This window comes from Mobula hypostoma, chromosome 15 (genome assembly GCF_963921235.1).
Source record: "Mobula hypostoma chromosome 15, sMobHyp1.1, whole genome shotgun sequence".
Lineage (NCBI taxonomy): Eukaryota > Metazoa > Chordata > Chondrichthyes > Myliobatiformes > Myliobatidae > Mobula > Mobula hypostoma.
In genome coordinates, this window is record NC_086111.1 from 15,996,707 (window position 1) to 16,012,558 (window position 15,852).

The 15,852-nt window shown below is 46.8% G+C and overlaps 1 protein-coding gene across 1 annotated transcript in view; it reads left to right on the plus strand.

Moving 5' to 3' along the window:
* Positions 1–15,852, plus strand: part of parp3 (poly (ADP-ribose) polymerase family, member 3) — a 41,228-nt gene that overhangs the window by 7,539 nt on the left and 17,837 nt on the right. Inside the window, exons 2-3 of the mRNA XM_063067777.1 lie at positions 3,027–3,211; positions 13,446–13,571. Coding sequence (XP_062923847.1) covers positions 3,029–3,211; positions 13,446–13,571 — 309 coding nt within the window. The 5' untranslated portion in view covers positions 3,027–3,028. The remainder of the gene's footprint in view (positions 1–3,026; positions 3,212–13,445; positions 13,572–15,852) is intronic.

Consider the following 15,852-nt stretch of genomic DNA (forward strand, 5'->3'; position numbering starts at 1 on the left):
CGGCAGTTAGTAATCTCGGCTCAGTGCGGCAGTTCGTAATCTCGGCTCAGTGCGGCAGTTAGTAATCTCAGCTCAGTGCGGCGGTTAGTAATCTCAGCTCAGTGCGGCGGTTAGTAATCTCGGCTCAGTGCGGCGGTTCGTAATCTCGGCTCAGTGCGGCGGTTCGTAATCTCAGCTCAGTGCGGCAGTCAGTAATCTCAGCTCAGTGCGGCGGTTCGTAATCTGAGCTCAGTGCGGCAGTTCGTAATCTCAGCTCAGGACGGCAGTTCGTAATCTCAGATCAGGACGGCAGTTAGTAATCTCAGCTCAGAACGGCAGTTAGTAATCTCGGCTCAGTGCGGCAGTTAGTAATCTCAGCTCAGTGCGGCAGTGCACAATTGGACTGTGTTTATTTGGTTGAGTCCATTCTCATTTTTTGACGCAAGGTAGAGGAGGCCATTATCATTAGCGCTGTATTGCATGGAGGGGAGGTCTATAGGTTGATAATTGGTGAGCGCTGTATTGCACGCAGGGGTGGACTGTAGGTTGATATTTGGTGAGCGCTGTATTGCACACGGGAAGACTGTAGGCTGATAATTGGTGAGCGCTGTATTGCACATGGGAGGACTGTAGGCCGATAATTGGTGAGTGCTGTATTGCACGCAGGGGTGGACTGTAGGTTGATATTTGGTGAGCGCTGTATTGCACATGGGAGGACTGTAGGCTGATAATTGGTGAGCGCTGTATTGCACGCAGGGGTGGACTGTAGGCCGATAATTGGTGAGTGCTGTATTGCACACGGGAGGACTGTAGGCCGATATTTGGTGAGCGCTGTATTGCACACGGGAAGACTGTAGGCTGATAATTGGTGAGCGCTGTATTGCACACGGGAGGACTGTAGGTTGATATTTGGTGAGCGCTGTATTGCACGCAGGGGTGGACTGTAGGTTGATATTTGGCGAGCGCTGTATTGCACATGGGAGGACTGTAGGCTGATAATTGGTGAGCGCTGTATTGCACATGGGAGGACTGTAGGCTGATAATTGGTGAGCGCTGTATTGCACACGGGAGGACTGTAGGCCGATAATTGGTGAGTGCTGTATTGCACACGGGAGGACTGTAGGCCGATATTTGGTGAGCGCTGTATTGCACACGGGAAGACTGTAGGCTGATAATTGGTGAGCGCTGTATTGCACACGGGAGGACTGTAGGCTGATAATTGGTGAGCGCTGTATTGCACGCAGGGGAGAATGGTAGGCTGATGGTGAGCATGAAGTGCGTTTTCTTTGCATTGAATGGGCCTGCTCAATAGGCTGTGATGTCAGCCTCTCCCTCTCGAGTTACCTCCCCCAACTTCCCCTTGCGTGCCACAGACAAACCCTACTGGTGCAATAAAAAATTGGAGGGAAATTTTCATTCTAAAGGTGGTCCAGATTTTTGAAGAGGAGATGTGAGATGGAAGAGGAGAATTCTAGGCCTGGGCCTATGGACAATTCTGATAAGGTTATTGATGAAGAATTACAACCTTCTGAGTCAACAATGGACAGAAAAAAGTACATTTCTTTTTTACAGAAGTACTAAAGTTTATTTATACAACAAATACACTACTGTCTACAAAACAGTCAATTCCTTGGGGAGGCCTACCGCTCTCGGAAATACCCCACTGTACCCATTGTGATGGCAGGCTCCATCTTCAAGGACAGCCGAGCACGAACGTATCCTTAGACAAGGGGCAGGCAGTTGGCCCCGGCAGAGCACTCGACTTTTTGCCGCCTGGCCATCTTGGCCAGGCCCAGGAGTAAGCCCACCAGCAAATCTCCTTGTGACCTGCCCCCTTCCGCTCTGCGTGCCCATATATGAGGAGCACGGGGATAAAGTGCAACCAGAACCTGACGAGCAGCCCCTTCAGATACTCAAATGGGGGCTGCAACCTCTCACACTCCATATCAGCGTGGTACACTCACTCTTCCCGGCCACAGAATGGGCAGGTGGACAGGGTGTCAGTGAACCTGCTTAAAGACCTGTTGCCCCATGCCACATCTTCCAGCCCAGGTTCCCTGTGTACAGGCAAAAGACCCTTGCATAAGGAGATTTCCACTGGGGACCTCCTCCGCTGCCAGTTGGTTAAAACGATGCCAAGGTGAGCCTGGTTGGCAGATGACGGAGGGAAGTGAAAGGTGTGCAGGAGCAGTCCACACAAGAAACTTGTTGGAGCGTCACGGAAGGATACGGTGGGCATCCCCATGAGACCGCTCACGTAGTGCGGGAGGGACCCTCTCCCATGCGGTATCCTGAGGCCTGGGTCCGATAGGCAATTCTAGCCAATCAGGTGGTGGTGCAGCTGGAACCCCTCCTCTTCCCCGAGACCCCTCGACACCCACCCTGATAGGATGGGAACCAGTCCCCCTCGCAGATAGAGCACGGTCCCCCACCAGCACAGGAGCACTCTGTCTGGATGAGACTAGGCCCCATACCCTCAACAGCTGTCGGTAAGAGCGGGGCAGTTCCCTTGAGGCAGTGTGGCTGATTTTTGCCACTGGAAGCTGCGTGCCCTCCTGCAGGCAGTGTCCCTGGTGGAGAAAGTGCGTCACCAGCGCATGTCATCTCAGGGGTAGTTGCTATACAAGGTATCTCTGTAGGGTCCTGAGGCAGAGAGCTGCCGGCTCACACACCAATGACTGACTGCCCTCCGTGATCAGAAGACTCAGCCTCAGCAGAGACCCAATGCCTGCTGTTGCCTTAGAACACGTCTACCAGCCTCCGGTGGGTCCTGGAGACAAAACCAGTGGGCGGGACTGAAGTAATCAGCTGGTACCATATCTTTACATGACTGGTGATCCAAGTTGTCCTATTCCATCGTGCCTAGTCTGTGACAAATAACTTACAAATGTAGCAATGGCTCCAGCAAAATTGAAAAGACACTGAACTGCCCCCACCTCTGTGCCTCACCCCACCATGCCTTGCCCCCCCCCACCCAGCCCACCCTGCTCCCTCCCCACTATTGCCTCGTTCCCTGGCAATAACCTTTCCTTTCTGCTCTCCTGCAGCTATGCCACCAAAGCGGAAATCAGGATCCAGTCATGCAGCCACTACCAAGGGCAAAAAGGTCAAAACGGAACCAGAGGAGGACTCTTTGAAGTCAACTGTTACTGCACTGAAGGCTGCCCCAAAGGAGAAACTGAAGGCCAAGATTGATGAACAGTGTCCGCTGAGCTTCGAACCAGAGGCTGCGGTAGGTGGGGCAGCATCGTAGTGTTATTACAGTGCTAGTGAATCAACCTCTGCTCGGTGAAGCAGTGCAGGCGACCTCAGTAAATATACTTAAGACATGGTTGGATAGATTTCTGCATAGTAGGGGAATTTAGGGCTTCGGGGAAAGGACAGGTAGGTAGAGATGGGTCCCTGGTCAGATCAACCATGATCTTATTGAATGGTGGAGTAGGCTTGACGGGCCAGATGGCTTAATCCTGCTCCTATTTCTTAAATTTTTATTTGTGACTGTCCTGCTGGGTGGCACCGGACTCTGGAGCGAAGGTTCCCGAGTTCGAATCCAAGTCGGGTTGAGCATTGAGCTAGCAACTTGGCCTCGTAAGAACAAGAATAGCTTGCTACGGAAACACCGTCACAATGGTGCTCTGATAACTCCACTGCTGAGTTAAGGGCTATTCTTCTATTAGTGACTTCAGATCAAGCTTCAATTCCCATTACTGCCTCAAAGGAGTTTGTACGTTCCTTCTGTGACCCTGTGGGTTTCTTTCAGTTGCTCTTATTTCTTTCCAAGTTCCAATGTTGTTAGTGTGAGTTGTGGACAGGCTGTGTTGGTGCTGGAATCGTGCTGACACATTTGCAGGCTACCCCCAGAGCATATTCACATAATTTTATACATGTAAGGAGATTCTTCTTTTATGTTACTGCGTAGGCTAATTAAAATGGCTCCTTTGTTATGTTATAATTGAAATGGATTCTTTGTTATGTTAACTGCTGAGAAAGTCCTCCCGCTAGCAGTTTGTTTGGATTATGTTACTAATAAGAGGATGAAAGAACCAATTGGGATAGATGTTATTCTTTCTGTGTGTCTGTAAGTTATTGTGATGCGCGGGTTTTTGGGCAGAAGGCTCGAGAGAGAGAGAGAAGGGGGATGGACAAGGTACTGTGAGTCGGCTAACGGGGTCGGACCCCGATCAGGAATCCGAGGTCCAGGATGTTCGGCGAGGAGAGGAGATGGAGACGGACTCGTGTGGAGCATCTAGTGGACCACCGTTGTTGGTCCCAGGCAGCAGGTCAAGGCGGTCCGAGGGGATCGCAGGGTGAAGAAGGAGGGTCCCGAGCTCCAACTGTTTGTGCACGAAGAGATTGAACTTTGATAAGTGTGGCGCCTTTTATTTTCCTTTTATATTTTATTCTCTATTAATTATGTAGTTCCAGTAAATATCTATAAACTGTAATTCATTTAATCGTATCTGGTGTATTGTCTGTTATTTGGGTGGGGTGGGGTACATCACAGAGCATCCACACAAAATATTTACCCAGTTTGGCGGGGCCGAGGGCTGTTTCCCTAGACGACAGCGAGCTGAGCAACCCTGAAGCTTGCCGGGGGGGTGGGGGGCTACATACAAGTGACGCATTTCACTGTATATTTTGATGTTTCAATGTACCTGAGACAAATAAAGCTAATCCTTATTGGTTGTTGCTGTTCTGGAACAGGCTGTCCAACTCCCTTTGATTTCAAGCTCCACCACATCTGCCTTTGACAACATAGAACATGAGCCCCATCCTACACCAGGCTTATCCAACACGAGATGGTAGAACCGCATTCTAACCATGGATCTGCTTTTATATTGGAAATGAAGCACTAAATTATTCAGAAGTAGCTTCTCCTATCTCTGTCTCCTTTTCCTGTTGCTATTCCCCTCTGAATCATTGTTGCTTTCTCCTGCAGCTGCTATTTCGGAGCTCAGCTCCACAGCAATAAAAACTGTAAAGTAGTGGTCGCCAACCTTTTTCAGCCCAAGATCCCCTACCTCGGCCTTTAGTCACACGCATGCGCACCTGGCAGAAAAGATCAGAAGTAAAACCCCGCAACCTGGAAACGACCTCTCTTTACAAACAGCTTTCTGTAGCGGGAGTATTGCAATATTACCATTATCTTAATTAGTGTTACTTATTTTTATAATGCTCACATTACAACACCTTTAATTCTATGTTTCATTATTTAATTTTATTTCAGCACGGAAAATAAATGAATAAAAATTGACTGTTGCACTCTGTGTGATGACTGGGGCTAAATATTTTCTGCTAGTTCCCTGAAATTTGGCTCATAACTACAGACAGCCAGTCTGAGACCGTCTGCGAGGTGTCTGTCAGTAAGACAGTTCCTGTACTTAGATTTAATAATTTTCATCTGTTGCAGCACAGCGCCCTCGCAAACCTCCTGACAGACTGAATATTTCAATGGACAGTTTCCTTTGTTAGACTGAATGTTGAATCTGCCACGTTTTTCAGGTGTTTTGTATTGGTAAACTGTTACTGAGACACTAGTATAAGTTTCAGAGGTACGCAAGATAATGACACCACTGTTTTTTGTTTCCCAGTTATTCACATTTGGGGAATGTTGGAATTTAAAGGGGGAGAAGTATTGTAATGTGAGCATTATAAAGGTAAGTTAATACAAATTAGGATAATGGTAATATATCAATATTCCCACTATGGAAAGCTGTTTGCAAAGAGAGGTTGCTTCCGGGTTGCAGGGTTTTACTTCCGGTCTTTTCTACCGTGGTGCATGGCAAGGGAGTTTTGCGCACTGGGCAGAAAGAACGGAACTAAAACCCGGCAACCCGGAAACAATCTCTCTTTACAAACAGCTTTCAGTAGCGGGAGTATTGCTGTATTACCATTATCCTAATTAGTATTACTTATTTTTATAATGCTCACATTACAACAGTATTTGTGTATTTATTTTTCATTTTTTTCGGGATCTACTGGGAAAGTCTCAAAGATCGACCTGTTGGCAACCACTACGGTAAAGGCTGAGAGAGCATGCAGACCCTTGGGAACCAAACCCAGTCCCATCTGTAGCAGCACAGTTTCAACTTGCGGGCCAGCCAAACTCCTTCAGCCTTGTCTGTGAGGTGACAAGCATTGCCATATCAGTGATGAGCATCAAGTGAAATGATGATCACTGTTGGCACTGGAGTGAGATCAAGGCCTTGAAAGCTTGAACCTTTTTAACCAAGGTGCCTGGGCCATACTTTAATTGTCGTCGGTAACATTATAAAGTGTTGAGGGCGGCACAGTAGCATAGATCACAAGACAAAGGAGCAGAAGTAGGCCATTCAGCCCATCGAGTCTGCTCCGCCATTCATTATGAACTAAACTATTCTCCCATCTAGTTGCAATTTCCAGCTTTTCCCCCATATCCATTGATACCCTGACTAATTAGATACCTATCAATCTCCTCCTTAAACACCCTCAATGATCGGGCCTCCACAGCTGTATGTGGCAACGAATTCCATAAATCCACGACACTCTGGCTAAAAAAATTTCTTCTCATCTCTGTTTTAAATGGGTACCCTCTAATTCTAAGACTGTGGCCTCTTATCCTGGACTCACCCACCAAGGGAAACAGCCTTTCCACATCTACTCTGTCCAACCCTTTCAACATTCAAAATGTTTCTATGAGATCCCCTCTCATTCTTCTATACGCTAATGAATACAGTCCAAGAGCTGACAAACGGTCCTCATATGTTAGCCCCTGCATTCCAGGAATCATCCTCGTAAATCTTCTCTGAACTCTCTCCAACATCAGTACATCCCTTCTAAGATAGGGGGCCCAAAACTGCACACAGTATTCCAAATAAGGTCTCACCAGTGCCCCATAGAGCCTCATCAACACCTCCTTACTCTTATACACTATTCCTCTTGAAATGAATGCCAACCTATCATTCGCTTTCCTTACTGCCGATCCAACCTGGTGGTTAACCTTTAGGGTATCCTGCACGAGGACGCCCAAGTCCCTTTGCACTTCTGATTTTTGAATTTTCTCCCCATCTAAATAATAATCTGCCGATTATTTCTTCTTAGAAAATGTACAACGTACATTTCTCAACATTGTATCTCATCTGCCATTTCTTTGCCCACTCTCCTAAACTGACCAAGTCTCTCTGCAACCTTTCCATTTCTTCAACACTTCCTGCTCCTCCACCTATCTTGGTGTCATCTGCAAACTTAGCCACAAAACCATTTAATCCATAATCGAAATCATCAATATATATTGTAAAAAGAAGCGGCCTCAACAGCGACCCCTGCAGAACACCACTAGTAACCAGCAACCTATCAGAATAGGATCCCTTTATTCCCACCCTTTGCTTTCTGCCTATCAGCCAATGAGCCACCGTTTCCAATATCTTTCCTGTAATTCCATGGGCTCTCATCTTATTAAGCAGCCTCTTATGTGGCACCTTATCGAAGGCCTTTTGAAAATCCAAATACACAACACCCACAGCTTCTCCCTTGTCAATCTTATTTGAGATTACCTCAAAAAATTCCAATAGGTTGGTGAGGCAGGATCTTCCCTTCATGAAACCATGCTGGCTTGGGCCTTATCTTGTCATGCACATCAAGGTATTTCATAACCTCGTCCTTGAGGATCAACTCCAATAACTTTTCAACTACTGATGTTAGACTAATAGGTCTATAATTTTCTTTTTGCTGCCTCCTTCCTTTCTTAAACAGCAGAACTACATTTGTGACCTTCCAGTCCTCCGGAACCATGCCAGAGTCTATTGATTCCTGGAAGATCATTTCCAGTGCCTCCACAATCTCCAAAGCCACCTCCTTCAGAACCCGTGGGTGCACCTCATCTGGTCCGGGAGACTTATCTATTCTTAGTCCTTTTAGCTTTCCAAGCACTTTCTCTCTAGTAATCTTGACTGTACCTAATTCTATTCCCTGAGACCTCTGGCTATCAGGTATGTTGCTAGTGTCTTCCACTGTGAAGACTGATTCAAAATACTCATTTAGTTCCTCTGCCATCTCTTTGTTACCCATTATAATTTCTCCAGCATCATTTTCAATCGGTCCTATGTCTACCCGTGTCACTCTTTTACTCTTCATTTATTTAAAAAAACTCTTGGTATCCTTTTTTATGTTAATTGTCAACTTTCTTTCATAATTCATCTTTTTTTTCCTAATGACTTTCTCAGTTTCCTTCTGTAAGTTTTTAAAAGTCGTCCAGTCCTCAGTTTTCCAACTAATTTTTGCTTTCTTGTACGCCATCTCTTTTGCTGTTATTTTAGCCTTAACCTCTCTCGTTAGCCACATTTGTACCGTTTTTCCCATTCATGATTTTCTTTTTTGTTGGCATATATTTTTCCTGCACTTCCTTTATTTCTTGTAGGAATTCCATCCAATTCTGCTCTACCGTCCCTCCATCTAGCTTACTTTTCAAATCGACTTGGGCCAGTTCCTCTCTCATACCAGTGTAAGTTCCTTTGTTCCACTGAAATATCGATACACCTGATACCAGCTGCTTCTTTTCAAATTTGAAACAGAACTCAATCATATTATGATCACCCCTTCCAAGGGGTTCCATTACCTCCAGCTCCCTGATCATCTCAGGTTCATTACACAGTATCCAATCCAAAACAGCTGATCCCCTGGTGGGCTTATGGACAAGCTGCTCCAAAAAGCCATCCTGTAGGCATTCTACAAACTCCCTCTCCTGAGATCCAGTACCTTCCTGACTTTCCCAATCCACTTTCATATTAAAATCCCCCGTAATTATCTTGACATTTTCCTTCTGACACGCTTTTTCTATTTCCAGCTATAACTTGTAGTCCACATCCCAGCTGCTGTTTGGAGGCCTGTATATAACTGCTATTCGTGTCTTTTTACCCTTGCCATTTCTTAACTCGACCCATAAGGATTCTACCTCTTCTGATCCTATGTCCCTTCTTTCTAGTGATTTGATATCGTTACTTACCATCAGGGCCACACCACCCCCTTTACCTACCTTCCTATCTTTCCTGTACACTGTGTATCCTTGGACATTCAGCTCCCAATCACATCCATTATTTAGCCATGACTCGGTGATGGCCACAATGTCATATCTTTTAACCTGTAGCTGTACAACAAGGTCATCCACTTTATTTCTAATGCTGCGTGCATTTAAGTACAGTACATTTAGATCAGTATCTGTTACCGATTTTGCTATATTTCTATCGCACAGCAAATTATCCTGTTTATTCACCTGCCTGTCCTTCTTGCCATCTTTGCTGCACAGTATCTTTGACTTATTTCTATTTTCCTCTTCCTCGACCCTAACACCCTGGTTTCCTTCCCCCTGCCAACTTAGTTTAAACCCTCCCTAACAGCTATATTAAACAATCCCGCCAGGATATTAGTACCCTTCGAGTTCAGGTGTAACCCATCTGTTTTGTATAAATCATACCACCCCCAAAATAGATCCCAATGATCCAAGAATTTGAAGCCCTGCCCCCTGCACCAGTTACTTGGCCACACATTCATCAGCTTAATTCTACAATTCTTACCTTCATTAGTGCGTGGCTTAGGCAGTAATCCTGAGATTATTACTCTGGAGGTCCGGCTTTTCAATTTTCTTCCTAGCTCCCAGTAATCTTCCTTCAGGACCTCCTCTCTTTTTCTATCTATGTCATTGGTACCAACATGTACCAAGACTTCTGGCTGCTTGCCCTCTCTCCTCAGAATACTGTGGACCTGATCTGAGACATCCCGTACCCTGGCACCAGGGAGGCAACACACCGTCCGGGTATCCTTGTCCGGCTTGCAGAATCTCTTGTTTGTTCCCCTCACTATGGAATCCCCTATAACTACCGCATTTCTCCTTGCTCTCTTGATCACGGCACTGGGCAGAATGCCAGAGTCCCGTTCGCTGTGGTCTTCCTCTGTCAGGCCAACCTCTCCAACAGTATCTAAAATGATATACCGATCTCTGAGGGGGACTGTCACAGAGGTGCTGTCCACTATCTCTCTATAGGTATTATCAATCACCTCCTCACTTTCCCTAATTAGCTGAAGGTCATCAATTTGCAGCTCCTTATCCCTAACACGGTCCGGAGCCTCATCTCAATGCACCTGGTGCAGATGTAATCCTTAGGGAGGCTAGGAGTTTCCCAGGGTTCCCACATCTGGCACTCCAAGCGCAACACTAATCCTAGATGCGTACCTCTAATGCTACTGTTATTACTAAATAAATAAACCTGTAACTTACTCCTTTACTATGTGACACAACAGTTGCAGGAAGCCTCTTCCTGTTTCCGCCTAAGCCTGTTGAGCCAAAGCCCTATCACTCTGCACCCTCTCACTCCGCTGCCCGCTGGATGTGGCGGTGTTCTTTTTAAGCCTTCCATGCTCTGAGGTCATGTGCCTGTGCTGTCGTGCCTCTTTTATCCCAAGTAGTAAAAAAAAATCTGAATTTTCTCCCGAAAAACGGCGACTTACTCCGCTGCCTTCTTGCTGTGAGTCAAAAAAAAACCGTTGAAGATTGCTTCCCTTTTTAAGCCTTCCATGCTTTGAGGTCATGTGCTTGCGCAGTCGTGCCTCTTTTATCCCAAGTAGTTAAAAAAATCTGAATTTTCTCCCAAAAAACGGCGACTTACTCTGCTGCCTGCTTGCTGTGAATCGAAAAAAAACCCATTGAAGATGGTGGTTAGTGCCACACTATAGAGCAGCCAACTGTGTGATTGGGATTCGATTCCTGTTGCTGTCTGTAAGAAGTTTGTACATTTTACCTGTGACTGTGTGGGTTTCCTTCGTGTGTTCCAGTTTCCTCCTGCATTCCAAAGACTACAGGTTAGGGTTAGTGAAGTTTGGACATGCTACTTGGCGCCAGAAGGGTGGTGACACTTGCGGACTGCCCTGCACAAATACTCACTGATTTGATTTGGCACAAGCAAAACATTTCACTGTATGTTTCAAGTACATGTGACAAATAAAGCTAAACTAATTTAATTTAATCTAATCTAACCTACAAAAGACCTGATGGGGTGAATAGTTGAGACTCTTAAAAGGGAGTTGGGTTTAAAAGGAGAGACACAAAGTGCTGGAGGAATTCTGCTGGTCAGGCAGCATTTGTGGAGGGAACTGAACAGTCTAAGTTTTGAGTCCAAGACCCTTCATCTGGACTGGAAAGAAATGGTGAGACAGACATTATAAAATGATGGAAGGAAAGGGCGGATCAAGGGTTAGCAGGAGTCTGAGACATTGAGAGAGCAGGCGGTGTTCATGGCTGTCGGAAGAGGTCCCCCTTCCCCTCTCAAGTCAGGGGACTTGGAGAAGCGACGCGGAAGAATGTAACATTAAAATGAGAACTGCTGGTCTCTGCTCTCGTTTACTGCAGAAGCCAACTCTGTCTCCCTCACTAGTGAGGGAGAGCCTGTCTGAGATACCAAAGTGTTGGGATGGGCTGTAGCTTTTTGACGGATTCTAGATTATGGTTTCTTTAGGGGTTTTGCTAATGCTTGCATAGTGGAGGGAGGGAGGGAGGTGGTTGGTGCTTTTGCTGTGACAATTAGGGGGAGGGTAAGGGTTGATGTTTGTGTGTGAGAGGGGGAAGTGGGCTTTGGGGTTCTAACATTTCTGTTATTTATCCTTTGGTCTTTTTCCATTTTTGGATGTTTGTAAAGAGTAAGAATTTCAGGTTGTACACTGTATACATTTGCTGATATTAAATTGAACCATCGAATCTTTGAACCATGACTACCCCCTTGAGTTTAGAGAAAGTGAAAGAAGATGAAGAAGACATTGTTGAGGGTGGTGGTGGAGAGGAATTGGTTGGATCTTCTGTTGAGAAAGAAGCTGAGACCTGATGGGGAGGCGTAAGAAGGAATGAAGAAGCAATTTGTGGAAATAACAAGAAATAGCAAATACCCCACGAGAAAGGGACATCATTATTTAAAGGGGACCAGATTGTGCAGATCCCAGTCTAGTGTCTGGAAACAGGATAGGAGGCTCAGTAAAGATTTAAGTGAGGTGCACAAATTTATAAGACGGTGAATAGTTAGTATTGCTTTTTAACAAGGAAGCCATAAATTAGGGGGTGTAGATTTAAATTCATGTGTGGAATGATCAGAAGTGAATTTAGGAAACATGCCTTCACCCACAGAGTAGCAGTGTCTGGAATTCAGATGGACTGAAGCCCTGCATTTTAGAGAAAGGCAAGGAAGGGTAAGAGACCAGTAAAAGGTTGCTTGATCTGATAAGTTGCGAAAGAAAAGAAATTGAGGAATAATGTGTGGCTTGGGCTGGTGTACAGCGCATGAACTACTTTGTAGCTTGCTGCCTTACCCAAGACCACGGAACGTAGGATCCCAGCACAGAAACATGTTGGTCCAGAGTGCTTGGCTGTTTGTTGCAACATGCACACAAAATGCTGGAGGAACTCAGCAAGTCAGGCAGCATCTATGGAGAGGAATAGACAGTTGACATTTTGGGCTGTGGACTGGACTGGAAAGGAAGGGGGAGGAAGCTGGAATAAGAAGGCAGAGGACAGGAAGTACAAGCTGACTTGTGATAGCTGAAAGCAGGTGAGGGGAATAGTGGGAGGGGAGGAGAGGATGAAGTGAGAAGCTGGAAGTTGATAGGTGGAAGTGGTAAAGGGCTGAAGAAAAGGAATCTATTAGGAGAGGAGAGTGGACCGTGGGAGAAAGGGGAGGGGGAAGGGCAACAGAAGGGAGTGATGGGCAGGTAATGAGAAGAGAAGGGGTAAAGGGTAGCCAAAATAGGGAAAAGGAGGACACCTCCTTCGTTCTAGAATGAAAAAGCATCATCCTGAGAGCAGATGCAGCGGAGACAGAGGAATTGAGAGAAGGAGATGGCGTTTTTACAAGTAACAGGGTGGGAAGAGGTATAGTTAAGGTAGCTGAGAGCGTCCGTGGATTTATAATAGACATCAGTGAATGAGCAGTCTCTGGAGATGGAGACAGTGAGATCGATGAAGGGGAGGGAGGTGTTGGAAATGGAGAGAGGTGTGTAAATTTGAGGGCAGGGTGGAAGGTGGAGGCAAAGTGGATGAAGTCGATGAGTTCAGCACGGGTGCAGGAAGCAGCACCAATGCAGTCATCGATGTAATGTAGGAAAGTTGGGGAGTGACACCAGTGTAGGCTTGGAAAGTAGACTGTTTCACGTAGCCGTCAAACAAGCAGACATAGCTGGGACCCATGTGAGTACCTATGGCTACCCCTTTTGTTTGAAGGAATTGGAAGAAGCCAAAGGAGAAATTATTTAGAATTGGGATAAGTTCCGCTAGGCGGAGGAGAATGGTGGTGGAGCGGAACTGGTGTCCGGAAGAAAGCAGAGGGCTTTGAGGCCTTCCTGGTGGGGGATGAAGATGTGTAGGGATTGGACATCCATGTGAAAATAAGATGATAGGGATCAGGGAACCTGAAATCATTGAAAAGATCCAGAGTGTGTGATGCTTTTTGTTGCAGGTTTACGAGGACTATGACTGCATGCTGAATCAAACCAACATTGGAAACAACAACAACAAGTTCTACATCATTCAGCTGATTGAACAGGGCGACTCGTACTACTGTTGGAACCGCTGGGGCCGGGTGGTGAGTTTCAGAGACTTCTCCAGTGCCCAGGTCCCTACCCTTGTGCTTCTAATGTCTGTCTGCAGCCCAACCCCACTGGCATGGATCAAATATGGTTCTGATGGATCAAGATCAGACACAACATCCCATTCCTCTTCCCATCTCTCTTCCCCCCTCTCTCCCCCCCGCCACCACCCCCTCCAAGTTGTAATGTAAAGGAATCAAGCTGATGGTGTTGCCAGTGTCACAGCTTAACCTTGGCTGGAAGGGTGTGTTGTTGCTGTGCAGGGGAAGATGGTGGGCTGGTGAATTTAGGCATATGGATCAGGGATAATTTGAGGTTCATGGGAGAGGGCTTTGGAGGGGTGAGGATGGAGGATGGTAGTATAGTGGTGAGCGGTGGAGTGGCTGGTATTGGAGGTATTATAGTAGGCCTAGAATGGTGGATTGGAAGGGGTGAATTGTTGCAGGCGTGGGGTAAGCTTGGTGTGGGATGAGGAGAGGGAATTGATGGTGGCAAGGGCAATTATGGGAGGTACTGTAGGGGTAGGTTTTGGAAGTGTGGGATGGTGAGAAGAGGCTGATGGTTGGGAAGGGGATTGTGGGGAGTGGGGCAGATGCTTCAAGGGGCAAGATTGGGGGTGGGATAGCATGAAGAGGTCGATGTTGTGGGGGGGAGTTGGTTGTGAAGAATGGGCTAATTGCTGTAAGGGGGGTGTGCTTGGTGGTGTGTGATCACGAGAAGAGGACACTGGTGTGGAGGGGAGATACGATGTGATGAGGGGGAGGGATGGAAGGGATACTACTTGGGCTTGAGATGTGAATGGTAGAAAGAGTTGGTAGTTGGGAGGAGAGTGGTGTTACAAGGATTGAGTTTGGGGCTGTGGAATAGCTGTGAAAGAGCTGATTTCCTATCCAAGGTGGCCTTTAACACAGTGGAAGCCCCATGGGCTGCCCCTCCCAGGCACTGAAGTCAGTGATACCCACGCTACTACCCCTTCAAGAAAACTCACATCATCACACCCGCCTTTACAGCAGTGGAAACTGCATGCATTTTCAAACTCCTGGCATTGCGTATCTCGCATAAGCTCTCATGGTCCCAAAGCACATCTACACAATCAAAAGAGCTCACCAGTGTATCTAAAGTAAGCTGGTCAATGCACCTCAGTACTCATGACCTTCTACGGATGTGCAGTAGAGAGTATCCCAACATGCTGTGTAACTACATGGTATGGAAACTGCACTGCAGCAGACATTTATAATTGATCATCAAAACTGCCCAACCCATCACCGGCACTAGACTACCAGCCACCAAGGACCTACGTACTGAAAGGTGCCTGTAAAAGGCCAGCAAAATTGTAAAGGATCCCACCCACTCTGCTCATGGACTGTTTGTCCCATACCCATTGGGAGGAGGCTATGTAGCATGCACGCCAGGAGCACTAGACTCAAACAGTAACTTTCCCCAAGCAATAAGGTTGATCAACACCTCCACCCACTAACCTACCCCTTCACAACTCCACCTCCACTACTTTACCATTTCCTGTCAGTCACCTTATGTACAGGCAGTCTTGTGCTGAATGTCACTTTATGTACATGCAATCAATCTACGTGTACAAGATATCTTATGTACTGTATTTACATTTCAACTCCTTGGACCCCCTGCGCATGTGGCATGGCATACAGGTCATTACAGACTTCAAACCACCTGCTACTGTGCCCCCTCCCAGCTCTGCTTCCCTCCCTGATGAGCTCAATTACTTCTATGCTCATTTTGACTGAGAGAACAAGGAGGTCACCCTCAAAGCGGATCTCCCACCTGGTGAACTGCCTCTTTCACTTTCCACCTCCGATGTTTGAGCCTCCCTGAGCAGGGTGAATGTATGGAAGGCAGCTGGTCCGGATGGAATGCCTGGCCGTGTGCTCAGAGTCTGTGCAGGGCAGTTGGCCGGGGTCTTCACGGACATTTTCAGTCTGTCCCTGGCCCAGGCAGTTGTCCCCACAAGCTTCAAGATCGCCACCATCGTGCCAGTGCTGAAGCATTCCACTGCCACGGGCCTGAATGACTTCCGTCCAGTTGCACTCACCCCCATCATTGCAAAGTGCTTTGAGAGACTGGTTCTATCACACCTGAAATCCTGTCTGCCCACTACCCTGGACTCCCATCAATTTGCCTATCGCACCAACAGGTCAACAGAGGACGCCATCTCCACGGCACTTCACTCTGCCCTGACCCACCTGGACAGCACCAACTCTTACGTCAGAATGCTGTTCATTGACTTTAGTTCGGCATTCAATACTG